This window comes from Durio zibethinus, chromosome 8 (genome assembly GCF_047325235.1).
Source record: "Durio zibethinus cultivar Kanyao isolate XHJ-2024 chromosome 8, ASM4732523v1, whole genome shotgun sequence".
NCBI classification, from domain to species: Eukaryota; Viridiplantae; Streptophyta; class Magnoliopsida; order Malvales; family Malvaceae; genus Durio; species Durio zibethinus.
In genome coordinates, this window is record NC_143169.1 from 24,799,555 (window position 1) to 24,815,959 (window position 16,405).

The 16,405-nt window shown below is 34.9% G+C and overlaps 2 protein-coding genes across 3 annotated transcripts; both read left to right on the forward strand.

The window, feature by feature from the left end:
• The first annotated feature begins 2,012 nt into the window (after positions 1-2,012).
• On the forward strand, positions 2,013-7,474 carry LOC111278481 (auxin response factor 3-like). Its single transcript, XM_022865094.2, is given in 11 exon segments — positions 2,013-2,433; positions 2,942-2,998; positions 3,313-3,495; positions 3,635-3,719; positions 3,865-3,955; positions 4,026-4,190; positions 4,904-5,023; positions 5,145-5,220; positions 6,113-6,272; positions 6,351-7,213; positions 7,216-7,474. Coding segments are annotated over 11 exon segments (2,232 nt in total). The 5' UTR covers positions 2,013-2,115; the 3' UTR covers positions 7,330-7,474.
• A 2,490-nt stretch (positions 7,475-9,964) lies between these two features.
• Positions 9,965-11,761, forward strand: LOC111278731 (glutaredoxin-C9-like). 2 transcript variants are annotated; one of them, XM_089765148.1, is made up of 2 exons: positions 9,965-10,717; positions 11,486-11,761. In XM_089765148.1, the coding sequence occupies exons 1-2, from the start codon at positions 10,333-10,335 to the stop codon at positions 11,509-11,511; spliced, it is 411 nt and encodes a 136-aa protein (XP_089621274.1). In that variant the 5' UTR covers positions 9,965-10,332; the 3' UTR covers positions 11,512-11,761. The 2 variants fall into 2 exon arrangements, with proteins under 2 accessions (XP_089621274.1, XP_022721090.2); XM_022865355.2 differs by lacking the exon at positions 11,486-11,761 and having other exon boundaries at positions 9,976-11,107.
• Positions 11,762-16,405: the final 4,644 nt, after the last annotated feature.

Below are 16,405 nucleotides of genomic sequence, written 5' to 3' on the forward strand. Positions count from 1 at the left end.
TTATCGTTATAATATTTAATCTCATTACTATAATAATTAATATCATTTTTATCATTATTTTTAATTTTACTAAAATTAATCTTACTATCTATCTAAATAAACCTTAAGCATTGAAGTGCTTCCAAAATTCTAATTTCCACACTCTTTAAATTGTTTTTCTTCTTTAAAAGGTTGGACATACTATTTTTTTTCCGAGTTAAAACTTTTTTGGACTCACCTCATAAATACCTCAACAGTTACATATTTTGTGAGAGTTAGGCAACTGACATATATGTTTTTACCTCAAATATAAGCTACTCTACCTAGCTATCTTTTTTATTTACACAATCATTAATTTAAATATCAAAATGAGTTTCAAAAATTTAATTTTCATGTTCCCTTAATTATTATTTCCGTGAGGTACTCTTCTTAAGGATCCTTTTTCCTTCTAACTAGATTTATTTTTCATTTAATTTTCAACTAGAATAAACATAACCCTAAAGAGAGGATTACTTTTTTCTTCATTCATTGATTGATTTTCGTTACACCATATTATTTTGTTCTGTTAATCTTAGTGAAGTTGACAAATGCACTAGAGTCTAGTATTAAATGTACTTTAGCCCTTTTTTGTTTTTTTCGTCGACTTAAGTTATTGCTGATTTAAGAAAAGTAAAAAAAAAATCTTTTGAGTTGACCCGGATTGGAGCTGTTAATTAGGCAGGCGTACAATGTTTTGTCTCTTGTTGCAATAAACTATACAGAGCAAGTAGGATTTGTTGATAAAATTACAGTTCCAAGTTAATGTTTACAACTTAACGGGCTTTTAATTTGACATGGATTAACGGTTTTGTCACCCTAATCATCGGACTAAAAGGGTCATTCCTTCCATGATTAATACATTCCCTGATTGGTCAGGCAAAATGGTCTGCATCTCTCATTGCTTTTTACCCAAGAAAACAAAACCATAATGGCCTACAAGACTATGCATCAAAGTGAAGACTTTGGGCAGGCAGGAATCATGGAAGAGAAAATAGCAATATTGTAATCCTTATAAATATATAAGATTACAACTTGGCAAGTTGGGGGTCATGGTCGATCAAATCTAAATACCAAACTCTACCAAAGAAGCTGTGGGGTATAGGGCTTTTCAGACAGAATATAAGATGGATTCGAAGTTGGAAAAAGTTTGTCCCTCGAATAGAAAGGTTTGCTAACTCTGATCTCTATCAGGGTCTGGCTAATTTAGAGTAATTTCCATCCTGTTTTTCTGAGAAAATAAAATGTCAAATGCCATGAAAGTAACAGGAGAAAAAGTTTGAAGCTGTAATATTCAAGAAACGATGATGTTTAATTGGTGCACAAGAACACTCGATGATGTTTAATTGGTGCAAAAGACTACTTACTAATAAAAGAGAGGGACAAGAGTGAGATTTGGGTAAGTAGAGGGGGACAGATTAGACATCCGCCCGGAAATACAGGGAGCCGCACAGGAACCCTCAGCTTTCACCCTTTTTTTTTTTTTTAATAATCAGTTGGTGTTTTATATGTTAGAATTTAGAATTTAACAAACAAAACACCTTAATAAATGTAAAAACCACACTTAAAAGCTCTGTTAGTTCACATTACTCTCTCTTTCTCTTTCACTTTCTCTTTCTTTCTGCCACACACCACTCCCAGCACTTGCAGCATTGCAGCGGCAGCAACACTGCTGCTGCTCAGTTATCAGTCAAGAACCTCAAAACAAAAACATGAAAAAACCCTCTCACCGTAATCCAAAAAAGTATTATATTATATGATCTACTATATCTACATATCTAAGTATAAATAGACATTCATTTGATATTAATGTTCTTATTTTTAATTGTAATTCCACTTAATTAAAGCTCATAAAAGCTTGATTTGATATGTAAAAAAACTAAAGCCCCATCGGCCCCTTCGGTTTCTTTTTTTTTTTTTGAGGGTCTTGACTCAACTTCTCCTTTTAGCAAATGCCAAAAAGTTGCACGTACTATGTAAAAATGCAGTCATGAAATGCCCTCTCCTCCATTACTCGCTTCTTGTAAAAAAAGAAAAAAACCTTTACCTCACCTTCTAAAAAAAAAAACCATTTCTTTCTAAGCATTTTTTTACTACCCAATGGCGGGTTTAATCGATCTGAACACTACAGAAGAAGATGAAACGGCGTCATCTGGTTCTTTATCTCCATCTTCGTCCTCAGCTTCCGTGTTAAGTGCTTCTGGCGCTCCTGCTTCTGGTTCAAGTTCAAGTTCTTCAGTTTGTTTAGAGCTTTGGCATGCGTGTGCTGGTCCACTTATATCTTTGCCAAAGAGAGGAAGTGTAGTTGTGTACTTCCCTCAGGGCCACTTAGAACAACTTTCCGATTTTTCCGGCGTAGCTGCAGCTTATGATCTCCCTCCCCACGTGTTTTGTCGGGTTGTTGATATCAAGCTCCATGTAAGCAACCTTGTACATGTTTTATTGTCCTTGTCTAATGAGTGTTCTGTTGAGGTTTTGGGTTATGGGAAAATTTTTAATGATTTGTATTTGTTTTTGGGTTTTATTTTTGTGAAAAATATTTTTAAGGGGAGAGATTCCAAGTTTGGGAATTTTTTTTTGAAAAAATGAAATTATGATTGTGGTTTTATGGGTTTGAATTCTTCAATTATGTTTGGTTTTTGGGTATTGCATCTGGGGTTGATTTGGTTTTCAAGAGAATTGGGTTTCATATGAAGCTAATTCTATGAGGATTGCGGAAATGTGACAGGCCGTGTGAAGTTGATTTTTATTTTTTTTACGGGGAATTAGTGTGTTGCAAGTATTTGAAAGTTACCATGTTTTTTTTATATTTTTGTTTTCCCAACAAGGCCTATGGGACGAAGGAGAGTGCTGCAGTGTGTGTCTATGTGCTTTTTTTTTTTTTTTTAGTATGAATTTGCTATATAACGTGCGTTTTTGTTGGCAGGCAGAGGCTGGAACAGATGAGGTTTACGCGCAAGTTTCGCTGGTTCCTGAAAGTGAGGTGGGCTTGATTCTAGTTTCTTGTTTGTTTGGTTAATGGCTGCTTATAAAAATATTAACCGTAAAAGATAATTCGTTTGGGCCAAGTTGCTTTAGCTTAAGTGTTTCATTTCCTTGAAACGGATGGAGAATGGACAATGACATCATTCTGAATTAGATTTCATTGTCCAATGATGAATTGAACTAAATTCTTAATTTTGGTGTGTCATTTTGTTTGTTAATGTGCTTGTTTTCTTCTCTTTTCGTTTTCATGGTTCTTTATTCTGGTTACCTCCAAAATTTTGTCTGATTTTGCATAAATTATGCCCTGTGAAGCAAATTGGGCAGAAGTCGCCGAAAGAGAAGATAGAGGCAGATGGTGAAGAGGAGGATGTTGAAGCAGATATCAAGTCAACCATTCCCCACATGTTCTGCAAGACCCTTACGGCTTCTGATACCAGTACTCATGGAGGCTTCTCTGTTCCTCGTCGAGCTGCTGAAGACTGCTTCCCTCCCTTGGTTATTCTCGTGCACTTTTCTCCTTATTTCATTTTTAGATTTATGTTGTTTATTTCTATGTATTTTTAGACAATTCATTATCTTTTGGTAAAACCGTCTTCTGCATAGCATTTTGAGTTTAAGTAGATTGGTATTATAGGATTATAATCGGCAGAGGCCCTCACAGGAGCTTGTTGCAAAAGACCTGCATGGCTTGGAATGGAAGTTTCGGCACATCTACAGGGGTATGCACTAAATATCAGATGCATTTTAATGTAACATTTTGCTAATGATGGATTTCCTCTCATGGAGCAAAGGCGTGTGGATCAGAGCCTTGATTAGCTGTTCATTTCTGTATTTGCTGTTGTGATATATTTTTGGTTTGGGTAGGGCAACCACGGAGGCATTTGCTCACTACTGGATGGAGTGCTTTTGTAAATAAGAAGAAGCTTGTCTCTGGAGATGCTGTGCTTTTTCTTAGGTTAGAAATTTCTCCTTTCGTGAAGTTTTAATTGAAATCCTATACGAATCTTATTTGGTGTCCATGACAGGGGTGAGGATGGGGAACTGAGGCTGGGAATCCGAAGAGCTGCTCAAATTAAAAGCAGAATTTCTTTTCCATCTTTGTACAGCCTGCAGTTGAACTGCAGCACTTTTGCAGATGTGATCCATGCTATATCTATGAAAAGCGTTTTCAGCATTTGCTACAATCCAAGGTATGTTGCTGCTCCAGTATATCTGACAAGCAATGTTCTACTGGTGCAATTTGAAACTTTTAGTGAACTTCTAGATTTTTGTGCAATGCTGGCCTTGGGGAGGTAAAATAATTTGAAATAAGAGAATGGTATATATAAACATTTAAATGGTTTTAGTGCTTGTAGCTTCATCTATGTGCAGCTATGTCTACTTTGATATGCTCATAAAAACTTGGTTCGAAGTGGTTAATGTTGGGCTGGCATTTTTCGCTTGTTTCCTCAATTTTCTGTTCACTTAAAGCCTGAATGACACTGTACCTTATTCAGACATCATTTTAATATCCCTAAATAATTTATAATGTCTAATACAAAAGAAATTTCTAAAAGTTATATATGGTGTCATGTATACAAACTAGCAACATTATTGGAAAATCTTCATAAGCTTGTCCTTTAATCCTCATTGTCATCATGGATTTCTAACAACGGGAAGTAGCATTTCTTTTTTACCCCAGAAAAAAAGGTTAAATAACCATTTGTTCTATATGTCACTGTAGTTAATTGCTTACTGTCCATTAGTGCTTACTGTACTTTTAAGCTTTTTGTTTGGTACAATTTGTATGTTTTACTTGTTATCATTCTTTCTTGTGCAAGTAGTCAAACGCTTTCTTGGTCATGCTCTGGAGTTACTTTATCAATGTGATCTAAAACTAAATTTTTTTATTGATGTCTATCAGGGCCAGTTCATCTGAGTTCATAATACCAGTGCATAAATTCTGGAAGAGTCTCAATCATTCTTTTTCTGTTGGAATGAGGTTCAAAATGCGCTTTGAAACTGAAGATGCAGCAGAACGAAGGTGTGACCTTATTGAACCTGCAACTCTTCAGTTAAATTATATGATTTTTAGCCTAAAGTTGGGAGGAAAGACTTCCTCTACCATGCCATCAATGCCTTAATTGAATTTTTCTTCTTTGCAGATACACAGGACTAGTAACTGGAATCAGTGATATGGATCCTGTTAGATGGCCTGGTTCAAAATGGAGATGCCTGCTGGTATGATGGCAAACCTTGCTAATATATGATAAAATTTTGTACAAATTTCTAACAAAGTGTGCCTTTCAGTTATAAGCTTTTAATGTTGTCATAATAAAGTTACTGTCAAGGTGTAGCCTTAAGGTTATTATTAGGAAAATGGGGTAATGTGCTTACCCCTTATGATAGTAATAACAAATATGATAAGTCCCATAATTATTACCTTTACTTTTTAGCCTTCTTAATGGTCATTGCTTGAAGTTAAGTTGATAGACCTGAAAGCATACTGTTCCAGGCCAATAACTTTTTTTATTATATTATTCACGTAGACTTGCGGCATCTTGCTCAATATTTGAAGTAGAGACAGTGTGTATCCTAGTTTAGAATCAATTTCAATACTTTGCCAGGGAATCCTGCTAGCTATCCTGCAAAACAGAACTTTTGGTGGAGAATCGATAGTTACCTCTATTTTGTTGACTTCTAGACTAGACATTAAGCCAAATGAATGTGACAGAAAATAGCCTTGTTTGGTGCACCTTCTTGTTTTAGGGAAGTAATTGCTGTAATCACTCTTAGATGACAATTATTTAGGTAAGCATATGTGGAAAGTGCTTGTGTCATGGACTGTGCGCAAGTCCTAGCCCAAGAGGCATACTGGATCGTAGTTCCTGCCTAAGGTTGCACGGTTGCTAGGCTTAAGCTCCCGCCCATGACGCTTGCACTTTGAGTATAAGTATAATGTCGAGTTCATCAACTTGCAGAGCTTTACATGATTGTTTTGGATGCTTTGGTTTAATCTTGCCGGCTAGTAGTCTTTGTTAGACAATGTCTTCAAAATCCCCTCATTAATATATGATTTTATTGAAACGTTACTAGAGTTAACCTAATAGAGTTTTCTGGCTCACTTTTGCAGGTAAGTTGGGATGATATTGATGCCAACAGGCATAGCAGGGTTTCTCCGTGGGAAATTGAACCATCTGGTTTAATTTCTAGTACTAACAGCTTGCTCTCACCTGGTTCAAAAAGGAACAGGGTTGGATTGCGTTCAGGAAAACCAGAATTTATGATTTCTGGTAGGTTCTTCTGCATAACTAATTCTCTTTCCTGTGTCATGCAACATTATTTGATGTCGTCCTTCATTTTTCTAACAGATGGAATTGGAGCATCTGACTTTGGGGAATCTTTGCGGTTCCAGAAGGTCTTGCAAGGTCAAGAAATTATGGGTTTAAACACACTTTATGATGGTGCTAATTGTCAGAATATGCATCGGTCTGAAACAAGGCAGTGCTTTCCTGGTTCTAATGTTTCTGGTATTGCTGCAATAGGAAATGTTAGTAGAAACACATTGATGAATCCTGATATTTTCTATGAAGGTGTAGGCTTTGGGAAATCTTTCCGATTCCATAAGGTCTTGCAAGGTCAAGAAATTTTTGTAAGCCCTCCATATAGAAGAGGTCCAACTGCAGCTGTGACTAACAACAGTCGTGATTTCCCTGATACTGGTCAGTTGTCAGGAACTAGCAATAGATGGTCTTCCTTGATGCAGGGCTATAATACTAATAGTCATATACGACCATCTGTACAAGTGTCCTCACCATCTTCAGTGTTAACGTTCCAAAAAACAAGCAATTCAATTCCAAACTTCAATCGTATTTATAACTTCAATAGCCAGGAAAAGGAGCATGGTGTGAACAATCGGAGTTCTTTCTGTGCTCCTGAAACTTATGGGGGAAAGTTATTGCCATCTTCAACTAGTGAACATGGTTCCTGTGTGAGGGATCAAGGAAGCTTGAATTCATTTGGTCAATCAAATGATTCTGTTCAACTTGGTGCTTCGCAACCTCTGGCAGCTCAACCAACATTTAGGACTAGTCAAAATCTAGCTTCCGCGTGTAAAAGTAGCTGCAGACTTTTTGGTTTCTCCTTGACCGAGGGAAGGCATGATGCTACTACGGAGAAAAACATGGTGCAACCAACCTCTTCATTAAGTTCTGGAGCCTTTTTACCTAGTATTTTGGAGAACAGCTTCACCCAAAGCCTCCAGCAGTGACAAACTCGGTTGGAAGCAATTGTACCAAAATAAGCAACCTCTATGCTGTTAGAGACATTCCTTTTGATATTGCATTGTAGTGTAGTCATGAAGTAGGGAGTGCAGGTCTACCAGTAAGGAGTTCTGTGGACAGGGATTTGGATGCCTAGAGCTTGATGAGTATGATGATGTGATTGGGAATCCCTAACATTTATCAGGCTGCTTACTTGATGGGAGAAAGGATGAAAAGGTTTTACAAAGTTCCCTAATTTGCATGTGTGTTTTCATTGCAAGAATCTAGCTTATGACCTAAAATTGAAAAATTATAATTATTTCTATGAAACGACTTGATTGCATCTTAACTGCGTTGTGGCTATGGTAAGGAACTCCTTATATTAACCTTTAGTGATGGTATTCTATTCAAATCTTACGCAGTTATATTCCATTGAGGTTGACTGATGAATCCAATCAGCTACATTGAAGATTGTCTTGTCCTCTGTTTTTGTTTTGTTGAAGTTTAAAATTTTCTAATCTTTGTTTTTCTCAGTCTTGAGCTATATGTTCCATATCAAGCATTCTTTAATGGTCCATAAAAAAAACCTTGCCTGCAGTCGTAGCAAGGTTTTTTTATATCATCACATCAAGTACTTATATTTATTTACCGCGGTTAAACTGGTTAGTGGTTATGGCAGTGAGGTTGATTGAGATGATCCCTGAGCGTGACCCTTGGCCATATCAATTAATAAGTTTGGCATAGAGGGATTCTTGCAGTTGGCTGAAGTCGAGGAAAAAGAAGTTGAACCTTGAACATTATGCCAGTCCAATAAAAACCTGTAGATATAGTATTAATTTGTCAATCTTACAATAAAACAGGATTAGAAACATTCTGATGAAAATTCCAGCATCCTAGAAGCTATACTGTCCTGAACTTGAAAGTTAGAACATAAATGTCGCCAACATTGGTCCCTAAAGCAATTTCTGGTTCGGCCAACTCCACTCTATGTCCATTATACAACATATGTTTTGCATTTGGATTGTTTTTCCAACTATAAAAGTGAGCTTAGGTACCAAACATGTTGGTATGAACATGTCGTTTCAGGCTTGGCCCGGATAGCAAAAACTTTTACTATGTTGTCAAAGCCTAGCCAGCCAAGCCCATGGAGTTGATGGCCAATTTCACTGGACCAGTACTCCTCTTTAATCCCACAAAAAATGCCATATTTTTAAGTTCTATAACTTACGACATGAACGTATTGGCCCATTCTTCGTTTTTGTACATGCTTTTGGTCGAGTGACAGGGCCCGGAATGTGCTTTGGAGCGCCCTGACTGAAATCAAAACTCATGAATTGTATTAACAATAATGTCAAATGAAGCTTTGAATATTGTTCAAGTTACAAAGTGACAAAACAATTGAAAAGTATGGGGTGGTAGGGTTCGAGAAGGAGGAGGAGTCACGACTCGCAAACCACAAAACAACTACAACAACGTGAGAAAACAGCAACTGCAGTTTTCAAAAGCTTTTTTTTCTCTGCCCTTCACACTCTACCTTTGGGATTTTATAGTTTTCTCTTTCTAACTTACGCGCCTGCCTGCAGCTTTGAACGTTTGACTGTAGCTTGCTTTTGTTGAATTATTAATTGGACATTGAAGTTTCTCCCTCAATATGTGCCGATATTCTTTTCATTTGGTAAGAAATAACCAGTTCTTTACTGGCTTCCATGAAGAGTGGACTCACCGACCACCTCATTTTTTCAAAGTAAACACCCCCCCTATGTTGGAATCTTGTCTCTTCTCTCCTATGAGGTCATTTCCCATTTCCTATAATTTCTATATTAAATTCCTACTATATAATAGTAATAATATAATTGAGAGTGATTCTTTAACCCCAAGTTTAGTCCTCTCTGATCTTTAATAAGACTAAAAACAGTATTTTCTTTTGGGACAAAACACAGCACCCAAGATTATTAAATAAAAGAAACATTAGGGTAACCGAGGTTGGCTCAATTAGTAAGATCTTTTTTAGGTTGTCGGATTTGATACATTTTATCCTGATTTGGGGATTGAGCAACCTATTTAAATTAGATTTTTTTTGCACCAAAAAAAAAAAAGTTAGGGTAGTAATATGAGGAATATTAAATTAACTAGCAGCCAGAAAACCTTTCCAAAGTTGCCAACTAGTAATAGCTGAATAATGTTTGAATCATGACTTCAATTAGCCATGAAAGATATAACTAAGAATCAAGTTGAACGTACCCTTCAAAAGCAAATTAAAGCAAAAAAACAGGATGAGGCAAAATCTAAGTATATATGAATGAAAAGAAAAGAGAAGCTTCACTCTCTTTAATCCAAAGGAAAAACAAGAAACATGCAAGAAGAGACAACCCAGTACATAGCCTTCCCCAATGCAATAAAGTTTCCTCATCAATTTTTTGGAATGGTCTCAGTGAAAATACCATATTTTGTCACTGCACCAGTAGAGCACTTTCCTATTCTGTTCAAGGCACTTGTTTCTTGTTAAATTGCTACGGACGAGGAATTTGTTGGCTAATATTGATCTTCAATATGACCAAGGCTATCTAATGATTTACTTAACCTAGATCTGTATTCTAATTCCCCTTAGACAAGATCAAATTAATTGGACCATGATTATTTTTCATAAAACTTCTTTGACTCTATTTACATGAAAGTAAATTAGATGAATAATCATTCAATGAAAATGATTAAACATTTTATTTCTTATTAGATTACGCATCGAATTTGAGCCAAGAAGATGTGAAGCCATTGGAAAAAAGATGTCTTCCTATTGGTTTTTGCTAGACACAGTGCAGAAGATAAAGGCAAGGTCACGTTCAAATAGGGACCTAGCAATAGGTAATATAGTAACAAATGGGGAATCCGTCTATCAAGCAGTGACGCTCAGCAACATCACCCACAGTTCCCCCGAGGCCCTGACGTATCAGAGTGCGTAACTGGCGTTGACGTTAGTCTTCTCCCCATTCCCCCATTTATATATCTCACAATATAATACCCCCATATCTGCCTCAAAATTAAAAACCTACTCTCAGTTTCAATCTTTTCACATGTAACAATACATATATATTCCATGCAAGAGGCAATCCCTTATAAATCATACACGTCCGCCACCGCCGCCAGCGGCAGCCAGTCGCGGCTTCACAACTTTCTTGATGGTGCCAATAATGATGGGGGACTTGTTAGTGTAACGAAATTGGTTGTGGAGAATGCGGTGATAGTTTTTGGTAGACGTGGTTGCTGCATGTGCCATGTTGTGCAGAGGTTGCTACTAGGGCTTGGGGTGAATCCGGCGGTTTGCGAAGTGGAGCAAGAGGAGGAAGAGGCCGTGCTTAATGAATTGTCAAGAATCAACAGTGAGATAGGTGGGGAGCGTGGTGGAATTCAGTTCCCGGCTGTCTTCGTGGGAGGGAAGCTGTTTGGTGGGTTGGATAGAGTTATGTCTACTCATATTTCAGGTGAATTGGTCCCTATTTTGAAAGATGCTGGGGCTTTATGGCTATGACTTATGTATCTGTTTACTCTTGTTTCTCTTCTTCTTCTTCACTTGTTGCATGTTGAGAATTTGAGACAGAGACAAGGGCTTCACTTCAGGATTGTAGATTGTTGAGTTTACTTTGCAGTTAAGAGTAGATCATATAAAGTTTCTTTCCAATGAACTGAAATTGAATGCAAGATTCAAGGGTTGAATCATGATCAGGATATGGATATTCCACAGGCCAAACCTGGATTAGGACAGTCTTTAAAATTCAAGAAAATTAACCAAAACCAAACAAATCAACCATCCACCATGCGTTTGTCAAAGAATGTAAATTATTACCTAATTTATGCAAAGAAATTCTTTCTTTGATTTGACCTCAGATAATACCTTAATGCTGCGGAATAGTATTGTATGAGTCATGTTGCCTTAATTAAGTACACTTACCACAAAGATAAATTTATTTAAGGATGTGATAAGGAAAAAAATCATAAATTATTAGCATAAATTCCTATTGAATCAATCAACGATTTCTTTCACATAAAATACATTCTTGGGCTTAATTTGACAAATCATCCTGTTGATAATGGCACTAAGTGCCAAACATAGGTGCCTTGGCCAAAGAGGGGGATCGGAGTTAGAAAAAAGAAATCATGGTAGGGCCAGCTTTGTCTATTCTTCTTTTTCCATTTTCTCCCTTTCCCATTTTCCTTTTTGTTTCTGCAATTAATTAATTCAAGTTGATTAGGGCTGCATTTCGTATTGACAAGCTAGACCTAATCACATCACTTATGGTGCTTACTTCAAAAGAATTGGGGAGCGAAGGAGGATCGTTGTGCTCGTGAAATTATCCAGCAGGCCACATATTTTATAGATATAGTTTGTGAATGATCAAATGCTAAAGAACAAAGTTGATGATGCAGCAGATATTTATGGCCATTTCTTTCTCATGGCAGAACTGTAAAATTATAAAAACCAATAGTATCTGATCAAATATTTTACAAAAATTTGAGGGTATTCATCAAATTAATTTACCATATTACCAAACAAAATTTTAAGATTCTAACTGGATGAATTAATTTGATTAAAAGAAGGGTAATCTCCACTAAATGTGTTCAATAATGATCCCTGGCCATCCCAAAAATAGAAAGTGTGATTAGATAAGTAATTAACCAGGCAACTATATATAGTGGACCGTTACAGAAGTGGAGGACATATATGTATGGAAGCTGTGTTTTACCATTAATTTGGTCCATATGAATCACACGTGTTAGCTTAAAAACCTTTGTTTCTGCAATCTTTTCGGTTAATTTCCATGATTTAGGACCACCACCCATGTAATTCACCCCAAAAAGTGGCTTATCTTACTATGTCTTAGGCGTTCCTTTCCTCCCAATAGGTACCTTTTGCAACGCTAATTTGGTATATTATCTACATTCGTCGGATAAACCTAATCATATCATATTTCTTGGCCATCCAACTAACTAACTTGGCCACTAATTAGAGGCAAATTAAAGCTCTCCTCAAGTCAACTATTAACAGCCTTTTGTTACGTGAACGAGTTGATGATGACAATAGTTTAGAAACTTCCAATAATCATTGACTGTTCGACTTATGATTGTTGGGAAAGAACATCATATTCCAATAGTATTTTGCGTCCCTGTGATTCTGGGGCTGGGCTCAGACTCAATCAATGTCCAGTTGTTAATTTGTTATACCCATTTTTATATCTAATTGAACTAATTTCTGCGGTCTCGTGACTGGATAATTCACTAAGAAAACACCTTGCTGTTAGTAGTATTTGGCGACGAATAGCCTTAAGTATCCCACATAACTTTCATTGTATTAAGAATAAGCAAGTAATTTTCTTTTCATCTGTGTCTGAGACTGTGTTTATGTGCATACATCATACTGCATGTGCTTTTACAATGACAGAAATTAAGAGAGTATACTCATCAATTTCTTATTCATTCATGTTTGTTTGGCTTATGTTTACAGATAAGGCTTTTTTGGGGGAGAATGAGTCGTTCTCTTTAGTCCAAGAGATTGGAAGTATCCAATGGAACACGTCCGAAAAGAGCAGCTGCATCTGGCTATTGGAAAGCCACTGGGTCTGATAAACCAGTCATCACCTCTGTTGGATCACAATGTCTTGGAATGAAGAAAGCTCTTGTATTTTACAAAGAACGTCCTCCGAAAGGTGTAAAAACTGATTGGATGATGGTCGAGTATAGGCTTCCCCACCATTACTTTCTATCTCAAAGGCCCAAAGGAACGATGCAAGTAAGTCACTTTCTTCCTAAGTAAAAGACTCATATGCGACAAAGATTTGCCGATTAGCCACGAACTCATCATCAATCTCTTAAAATGATGACTTGGTTAATGCAAAAAGCTTAACGGCCAATCAGAAGGTCTACTCTGTAAGATGCAGCAGGGCTACATTGTTCTTCCTGCTGGAAACCACTAACAAATATACAATAGGCTTATCCCCAAGAATTCTCATATGCACCTTTAAAAAGTTTCAAAACCATTATGAAAGCATTTCAAACTTTCATCTGTGAGTCTAGCTTTAGTCTCTTCTGTCTTCTTGTTGTTAGTTGGATGATTGGGTTCTATGCCTTGTCCACCAGAAAAGCAAGGTTCCTCAACAAATTATAGGAGGAAGAAACTGTGATGGCACTTCTAGCTGTTCCCCTCCATTCACTCGTGGGTACTTACAAGGTCAATCCGCAAGGTAATAAATATCAGCTTCCTGCAGAGTATCAGATGACTCCACTGGAAAGCAAAGAACTAGATGATCAAAAGGATCATATGGAGTTCCAAGAAGGCTCTCCAGGATAGTCACTCTCAACTCTTACTTTCAATTCTCAAACAGCCATAGATTCTAATGTAAGAGACGTGCTCAAATCCATTTAAAAAGTACTTTCTGTCGGAGCTTTGGATGAAATGCAGTTGCCATCACAACCAGAGAAAAGATTGTAGGCTTCCACTTCAAAGAACAGTACTGGCAAAGCATCCCCTTTTCAAATTTCTTCTCCAGCCCCGTCCGTATCAGCAGCGCTTCCCAAATCCCAATAGTCCACCGAGGTTGAGGTTTCATATTTGTCGTCCGAAAATCTATGGTTAGATTTAATAAGAAGAGTTGCTATCAATAATTTTTTTAGGTGTGATTGATCACCTAATAAATCTATCATTTTAATGAGCTTTTAAGCTTAATTAAAAATCTCTAAAAGAATAAATTTTGGTCTATTAATTAAAATAAGATTTGAGAGTTCGGTTATATATAAAGAATGTTATAGGTTTCCTACATACTCATCCAAAGGATAGTATCATTTTATTTTAAATTATCTTAATGTCTTGATTCTAATGGTTGTAAATTTTAATATTGAATATTAAAAATAACTTCTAAAATTTTTCATCCATATGGTACAATTATCTTAATGTCTTGATTCTAATGGTTGTAAATTTTAATATTGAATATTAAAAATAACTTTTAAAATTTTTCATCCATATGGTACAATTCTTAAAATTATTTTCTCACCTCAAAAGTATTCAGGAATCACATTTGTTTTTTTGACGAGACTTTATTGTAAAAAAAAAATTCATATTTTTATTTTTGTTTGATTTTTTTATTGAAAATATATCTAATTCTTCCACATTCTAGCCAAAATTAGAAATATTTTCTCACTTAGAAATTTCTTAGATAATTAACCATTTGTGATTACTAAGAATTTTATCATAGAAATTTATTTTTATTTTTTTATTTTTATTTCTAAATTTTCTATCATTTTGGTCTATTTAGAAATTTTTTTTAATTTCTAAATTTTCTATCATTTAAGTCTATTTAAAATTTTTTTTTTAATCTTTGAAAAGAAAATAATATGAAATTTTTTTTAAAGTTTCATTTAAATTCTTTCACAATTTGGAACAAATTTTAAAAAAATTTTCACCTAGAGATTCTTAGAAAATTTACCATTTGAAATTTTTAAGATTCTCATCCTTTTCAACCAAAATTTTTAATTTATATTGTTAATATTTTTATTTGAAAAAAATATAATTACTTTTATTGAAATATCATCTAATTATTCTACAATTTGGGATAAATTTAGAAAAATTTCTCACTTAAAGATTTTTTAAAAATTTTACCATTTGAAATTTTAAAAATCTCATCATTGGATAATTAGTATTTAATTAAAAAATTTTATTAAATTTTGTGGTTTTTTATTTTTATTTTTTAGATTGAAAATAAATATTAATTATTATTATTGAAACTTTATCTAAATTATTCCACCATTTGAGATAGATCTAGAAAAAGTTTTTACCTAGAAATTTTATAGAAATTAAGCTTTTGTAACTTTTAAAAATTTCATCATTGGAAATTAGTATTTATTTAAAAAAATTATTTTTTTATATTTTTTCAATTTTTCTTACAATTTAATCATGCAAAAATACTTAAAAACAAATAAAATAGCTGAATGAATAAATAAATAAAAATACCAAAAATAAGAATGGCTCAGTTCGGCTCAGTTTGCAAGGAGGAAGTGGCTAGGACAGCTTAGCTTTACGACTCAGTTCAGCTCGAGCCAAGGATAGAGACACAGGTTGAAGATGGGTTGGTGCTACGAGTTGGGTCTCCAAGCAGTAAAACGTGCGAATCTTGAAATTACCGAAGGCAAAATCAGCATCATTTTGGGATGGTATAAAAGGCTGATTTTTTCTTTTTTTTTTTTAGATTTCCCTTATTATTCTCTCCCTCATCTTTTTTTTTTCTCCCTCTCTCTAGAACTTAAGAACACTAGTTGAAGCCTTCATTGAATTTTGGAAACCTTTACCTGAAAGTTGTCCAAATCTGTAAAACTCACTAGAATATCATTGGAATCTGGATTTCATCGTCGAAAACTTCAAACTTCGCCAGAATCTTCACCAAAAACTGAAAAATTTTGCCAAAATCTAAAAATTTTCTAGATTTTTTCGAAAATAAATTTAACACTAGATCTTTCTCTCTCAATCCAAAATCAAATTGAAAACCCAAATGTATTTTTTCTACCAAAAATGAAACCTTATACTGCTTTCTCCTATATATTTTTCTTTGATCTCTCTCTCTGTGTCTTATGTTGCTTCATGTGGGTTTATATTTATAGGGTTTAAAGTCTGAGAACCCTAAACTGGAAAAGAATTTTTATTTTTTTTGAATTTCAACTTTTAAGTTCAACTTAAACTCAAACAAATAGTTTCATATAAACTTAACCTTTTTCATTTTTTTTTATTTTTTATAAAAAAAAATCACAACCTTAGACAGATTAAGGAATTTACAGTTACCTCTCTTTGCGTATTTTTTGTTAAACAAGAATTGTACAAAAACGTAGATGACCTAAACAGGAATCAACTCGACATATTTTTTTTCTCTCTCTTTTTTAAAGCATATTTAGACTTCTTGAATAACATAAAAACTCCTCTAAACAAAGGTTTAACACTTTGAAAAATAAAAAAACTTATCTCAACAGAGGTTCAATGACTTTGAAAAATAAAGCTCCTATAAATGAAAGATCAACGACTTTGAAAAATAAATAAGGCTTTTTTAAGTAGAAGCTCAATAACTTTTGAAAAATAAGTAAGACTCATTTAAATAGAGGCTCAACAACTTTGAAAAAACAGTAATGCTCCTCTA